Source organism: Limulus polyphemus, unplaced genomic scaffold (genome assembly GCF_000517525.1).
Source record: "Limulus polyphemus unplaced genomic scaffold, Limulus_polyphemus-2.1.2 Scaffold5667, whole genome shotgun sequence".
Classification (NCBI taxonomy): domain Eukaryota; kingdom Metazoa; phylum Arthropoda; class Merostomata; order Xiphosura; family Limulidae; genus Limulus; species Limulus polyphemus.
Window position 1 is genome coordinate 1 of NW_013671277.1, and position 6,795 is coordinate 6,795.

The 6,795-nt window shown below is 32.6% G+C and overlaps 1 protein-coding gene across 1 annotated transcript; it reads right to left on the reverse strand.

Moving 5' to 3' along the window:
* Positions 1 to 1,277: 1,277 nt before the first annotated feature.
* On the reverse strand, positions 1,278 to 4,483 carry LOC106472850 (protein DJ-1-like). Its single transcript, XM_013933516.2, has 2 exons — positions 4,251 to 4,483; positions 1,278 to 1,442 (listed from the first exon to the last, which is right to left on the reverse strand). Exons 1-2 carry the CDS (start codon positions 4,335 to 4,337, stop codon positions 1,278 to 1,280), a joined length of 252 nt encoding a protein of 83 aa, XP_013788970.1. The 5' UTR covers positions 4,338 to 4,483.
* Positions 4,484 to 6,795: the final 2,312 nt, after the last annotated feature.

Consider the following 6,795-nt stretch of genomic DNA (forward strand, 5'->3'; position numbering starts at 1 on the left):
ATTATTACAGTATCTCTGATATGTACTGACATTAGAACAATACATAATGTCATTTGTAGGATGCTGTAAAATATCTATACATTATTACAGTATCTCTGATATGTACTGACATTAGAATAATACATAATGTCATTTGTAGGATGCTGTAAAATATCTATACATTATTACAGTATCTCTGATATGTACTGACATTAGAACAATACATAATGTCATTTGTAGGATGCTGTAAAATATTTGTACGTTATAGAGCTAAGAAGTTAGTATAGTTGACAACTGTATGTTAGGTGTAAATACTACTCTGTAGAAACTGAGGCTTAGAAGAACCCCTAAACCAATGTGTTTCCCCTTCTTGAAAACTTTTATTAGTCTTTTCTTAGTAATTAAGAGCATTCTGTCAGAGAATGTCTGCACACAAACTGCATACTAATAGGAGAGTTTCACTTTGCATCTTCCCCACATAGATCAAAATCTATATAAAATAGGCAGAAAAACATTCCTAAGCAGGTCCTTTTTTGTACAAAAATCTATTATTAATTCACGTTATAATTTAGTCTTTACACCAAGTGTTCTTTTGCCATGAGTTCACATTCACTACACTTACACGGTTGCTGACCATACATATTTTTTGTACAGGATGTTAGCTTTTCTTTAATGTTTATATCATTTACTCTTCAAATTTATGTCAACAAATGTTCTGTTAATGAGAGTTTTTTTGGGATTATCTGGAATATATTAGTTTTTAAGTTCAACTTCACATAAACACAGAATTATAATTTTTTTGCTAAAATTACTTATCATTCATTACAAAATTTCTTCTTTGGAAGAGAAACAAGTTTCTTTCCAACAAAAAATTACTTTAGAAAGCACAACATTCTCTGTACAGAAGTTATTGACATTGTTTCATGAAGAGTTGTTATTGTTGCAAAATAATTTCTTCTATTTTGTTTAATTATGTTTCCAAGCACTGTTAACGGTCAGTCGTTATCTTTCATTAAAATATGCTTGTATTATATGAACTTGTTGGCAGAATATCTTATTAGAATACAGTTACAACTTGTCTGTAACATAATCGGGTTACTGATCCATTGTAACAGGTTTCATTAAATACAGAGCATTGCTAAGGTGAGATTACGTTTAGAGTTGATGTACGATTAGTTTGATTAGTTGGGAAATTTATACCAATGGGAGTACTCAAATTAAGTGTTTCTAGGGAAACCGATTTTCATTGGCTGAATGTTAATCTAATGGTTGGAAAACAATTTTCATTTCTTTTGTTATTAATTCCCCACATTTGCAGCACCTTTTAAACCACCGGGAAGAACTATCACATCATATGGCCCTTCTTTTATGGCATCTTCTAAGCCGATATCAGGGACTATAGTAACATCTCGACTACACACAACTGGCTGTTTTCCTGCTAAGCCAGCTACTTTAACTGTGATCTGAAAGTACAATTATAAATTAAATGTTCTACATTACATTAACATTTAAGTAAATAAAATGGTTACCTTATTTCAGTGAGAATTTAACGAAAACCCCCCATTTTATTCTAAGGATTTTTAATGAAGAAGAATCACTCTACACTGTTCTTTCACTGCACACTTTCCAAGCTTTCTGTCAAATTGTTTGTTAATAGATATCTCGGGAGTTACCGATAGACAAACTAAAAATATATTAATATGTAAAACAACGTGGTTAGTAAGGTAAAATACTTTTATAAGGAACACAGTGTTCTTATTGAGGAGACTATGAAGCGTTATTAAACTTGAGAATATCATAAGAGCAATTTGAAGTAAAATTTAAAGAATTTTCTCATCAACTGAAGCTGAGTTAGCCGAGTCCATTTTAGTTCTAAGGCATATTCTTTATTAGTGTATCCTGCTATCTGACTTGTACAACATGGAAAATTCAATTCCAACAAAATGTTAGAAACAACTCTACAGGAAATCTTGTTTAAAAACATAAGGAAGAGCAAGATGATAAAAGTAATTCAGAAATTAAAAATTAAACGTGTTTTTTCACTAGTGATAACATTTTTCCACAGTGGTCCCATGCACAGTTAAATTTCATCCCTTATTCCTACCAATAATATTAAGCCCTGATAAACTGACTATGCATTGAACTTATTGCATTTGACTAGAGTAACCGCAAAACAAAAACTCACAGAGACAGTTGGAACGTTGCGAGACGACAATTTCCATTCTTATTTTATGGTTTTGTTTACCATTCATTTATTATTCCTTCTATCATTTAGTTCAACCACGAATACAATACTAACTCACCTTCCAGCTAGAGCACGTTGAATTTGAGTATATTTGTGTTATGAAACTGACACAAGCTTTCTCTAGTGGTGACGTATAGATATTAATGTTGTGAGAGATTAAGTAAATTAACTAGTCACACGAGATTTAATCTCCTCATCTAACCACTAAATAAAAACCCTTCCATGATCTTCAGAATAAGTTAGTTCACGAGATACAGTTTGAACAAATTATTGATGATTGTTGCTCCGTATTGTTACTGATCTTGAGAAGTGGTTTAATTTTAGAATGTTGCATTTTTTTCTTCTGCTACCTAATAGTTTTACTAATTGAAATTTATAACAATGAGAGTTATGTCGTATTATTTATTAAAATTTGTATCAAGTTATAGCCAGGCACAGGTTTACAAACTGTCTTTTTGTTTTTTTATTTATTATAAGTGATATAATTCATATTCTAGTTGTTTTTTTTTTACTTTGATTGTAGCTGCATTTTTTAGTCCATTTTAGAATTGACATTAGAAATAGACTAAAACAGTAAGAAATGGAAACTATCGAGACTCCTTAAATAATTCAGTTGGTATCACTCAAATAGTTAATTTTGATTTGTAGCCAGTTTGATTCAAGCATGGGACATAACTGAGCCATGACGGCAGTGGCCCCATGTAGTAACTTGAGGCTTGGAACTGTTACTGCACTCCACACCACCATCTATTCAACAAAAACTTAAAATAATGCACACAAACTGAAAAACATTTTACACAAGTCTAGCTGGAGATAGTTATCAAAAAATCAGTTTGCCACTGGGCTTTCAAAGATTCAGTTTATTACTTCTAGTATTCAAATCAGTATTTTCAGCCTTCTCATTCCAACAAACACAAAAATCTTCCTATCTTAAGCTTTAACATTTGAAACAAGCCACCTCTAGAAAAAACAAGTATAATATTTTCTTCATAGCTTAAATTTCTTAAATCAGATAAAAATAAATAATCATTTCAAACTTCCTAACATGTTAATATTTTTCCCATAGTAATGGGACTGAAACTTCACATGGTACTCTTAAATGAGACCTTACCAGACTTACACAAAACTGTAATAACTCCCTTGTCCTTAAATTCAAAATTCCTAAAGTGAAGCCAATAACTCCATTTGCTCTTTTCAGTATAGCTAAACATTCAGCATGTGGTTTTAGGGTTATATCAGTAATAATACCCAAACCTATTTTACTATAACAAAGATCTTCTCAATCTCATACAAGAAGCTAGTTCTTTCTAGTATTTTACTTTTACAGTTTTAGTGTTATCAGGAACTTTATAAATAATCTATATTATCAACATAAATAATTAAATATACATGTCATAAAAAGATGCATGTGCAAAATAAATAGAGAACTCGGATACTTACCTATAGAGTACAGAATACAGGCCTTAATACATGTAATTTCACCACTTAAAAACTGCTTTCTTGAATACCACTCATAAAAAACATAACAGGATAAAATAGTTACAAAATCAGACAAAAAACAATATTGAAGTTAAATGCATAAGAAGAGAACTGTTTACATCAATTATAATTTATTATTTACAATATATATATACAAAAAAGAAAACATACACCTTTATAAAATATCACAAGTGTATAATTCACATCAAATTTTCTATACACTACCCCACTAATTCAGATTTTTAACTGCATTTATTATATTTTTGGAAGAAAAAATTAACACTGATGTTTTAACATTCATGAACACTATTCATTAAATAATTAAACTGAAACACGCTTCTATATGTTGAAAGTCATAATGATAACTAATTAAACACACCATGGGTATAGAAACCCGGTTTCTAGAATATAACTTACAAGTCTACAAATTTAACGCTAAGCCATGGGGGTTTGATGGGCTATTATATTTATAATAACTAAATAAGACTTCTGCATTTATAAACACATACAAATTAAAAATTTATTACTTTCGCCTATCGATTCTTACCCCACCGCGTCTCATGACATCGGCCGATATTACAGCCTCCATTTCTTCAGCACCATCAGCTAAAATCAAAAGAGCAGATTTAGACATACTGTTAGTAGTTATATATTTAACAGAATAAAGTAGTTTTAGAGGATTAAATCTAAACCTTCCGCACAAGGATATTTTTTTTGCGTATGCCACACGTCCTAGAGCAAATGAAGTTAGTCATGTATACCGGTACACTGATTTGAAATAGTGCTGCCATCTATACTTTCAATTAAAAATATTTTGGAAGTTTACGTAAGATTCTGGTTTGATTTTACCTGAAATACTGTGTTTAGTCAGAAAGTTCACTGTAATTCACAGTAGTAATAAGCGAGTTTGAGTACACTTATTAGTGCTTGTTGCCTGCCTCTCCACATATAACAAATTAAAGTTTATCACTATATAAAAGATTTAAAGTGAAACATATGTCATTGTATTTACTAAAGTTTTTTAACCGATATGAATTATTAGGGTTATTATGTATAATTGTTCAGTAATTAACTATATATATATTTAACATTTGAAACCGTCAGTACTTGATGAAAATCCATAATTACAAAATTGAGGGAAAACAAGACAACTCTATGTTTCACAAATATATTACTTATTCAAGACCATGGTTTCGCCAGTAAAGCCATCATCAGGTACAGACTGAAATTCGTTCAATCTGCATATAAGGGGTCTGAAACATAACCAGGGGTGGTCAAAAACTTCTGTTTCTCTTCACTCTACTTCGTGGCTAATTGATAGGGACTTTTAAAAAATATAAAGTTATCTTAATTTAATTTCGTGAATAGAGTTATTTAAACATTTGTTTAACAACAAGTAAAAGCTTAGAATGGTCTATTCTTTCATTGGGGGTGTGTCTGTGAGCCAGACTAGTTTCGGAGAATTCCACTTCTCATCAGTGACCCTGGACGCTACCACCAATGAAATTTCAGACCAAACCAAGCCTTTATATTAGTGAGTTCTTTAAATACCTATAGAATGATAGGTTTATTTTTTGTGAGTGTATAACAATTTTATCTTTTAAGTTTGTTGCGTTCAAAATTTAAACGGCCATTTTCATGGGGGCAGGGATCTATAGATCCGATGCCCTGTTTGATTTTGTTGTGGGGGGAAACGGAAGTACCTCGAGAAAACCCACTTTCACTGGTATAGTCGTTATATTTATATATTTGGTAATTAAATTTGAAGTTCTGATCTAAGCAAGTGTTTACTATTGTTTTTAATTCCTGGGCTTTAACAGGGTTTACTTTTTCTATATTCATTACATCACTTACGATTTTGGCGTTATTCGGTATTTATATATTTTTGATATTTTCTACGAGCTCCAGAGAGTTTTTTTTATACTAATCGTAGGTTTAAAACCAGTTGGATTTTTGAACATTTTTTGGACTTTCTGTGCTAGTTTGTATGTGGGTACATTAGTATATGAAACAACAGGTCTGATAGGAATATTTGTTTTGTGTTGTTTAAAAACTCCATATCGACGTGGCGGGCACGTTCGTTTGTTTTTGAATTTCGCGCAAAGCTTCACGAGGGCTATCTGCGCTAACCGTCCCTAATTTAGCAGTGTAAGACTAGAGGGAAGGCAGCTAATCATCACCACCCACCGCCAATTCTTGGGCTACTCTTTTACTCACCGTCATATTATAACGCTCCCACGGCTGAAAGGGCGAGCATGTTTGGTTGGACGGGGATTCGAACCCGCGACCCGCTGATTGCGACTCGAGTGCCCTAACCACCTGGCCATGCCGGGCAAGGATTCATAACACTTAACGACTTGGAGATCACTTTTGCCGTTGTTAAACAAAGATTTAACATTGTTGTTAAATGTTTTGGTGGGGTCTATATTTAGGAACGTGAAACTGTTTTCAGGGTCAATTAAAGGGTGGGCTAGGAGAACCCTTTGGCCCAGGCCTCAAGCTCAAAGTAGGCCTCAAATTTAGACACTTATGTTTTTGAAATTCTTTTTTTTATGTGCTACCAAATCAGATCAAAATGTGACACACACACTCTCGGCTTAGAGCTGCAAATTATATATACAAATTAAATATTCAAATTATGTTTCACCTTTCTTTTGTTTTCATGTGTTATAATTATTCTTTATTGTAGCCAGGGACCTCAAAAGATAGAAGTGGCCCAGGCTTCTCTGAATTTTTGAGAGAGCTTGACTGTTAGAATCAAAGAGGTCGTTGATTTTACCGTGATAATTTTGTTTTTCAAATACAACAGTCGCATTACCTTTATCCGCTTGTTGCGTCAGCGAGGTCACGTGACTAGTATCACGCCACTCCTTCTCTCGAACCTTCGGGAATTGTCGGGAGATTACTAGATATAGGGTAGGCTGGTATATATAAGATGGTGACAACGTGACGGGATAATGTGCAGGTAGTGAGTAATTGAACTACAGTCAGAGAGTATTGTTGAAGTTAACGTTCGTTGTTATAGCGTTTGTTATAGCGCGACTGTTGAAATTAAGTGTATCGTGAAGTTGTATTCGGAAAGAATAAACCAG

Coding starts and splice junctions, on each gene's coding strand:
- LOC106472850 (XM_013933516.2), bottom strand. CDS start 4,337: ATGTCTAAATCTGCTCTTTTGATTTTAGCTGATGGTGCTGAAGAAATG. Junction 1,443..4,250: donor ATGTCATGAGACGCGGTGGG/GTAAGAATCGAT, acceptor TTGTACTTTCAG/ATCACAGTTAAAGTAGCTGG.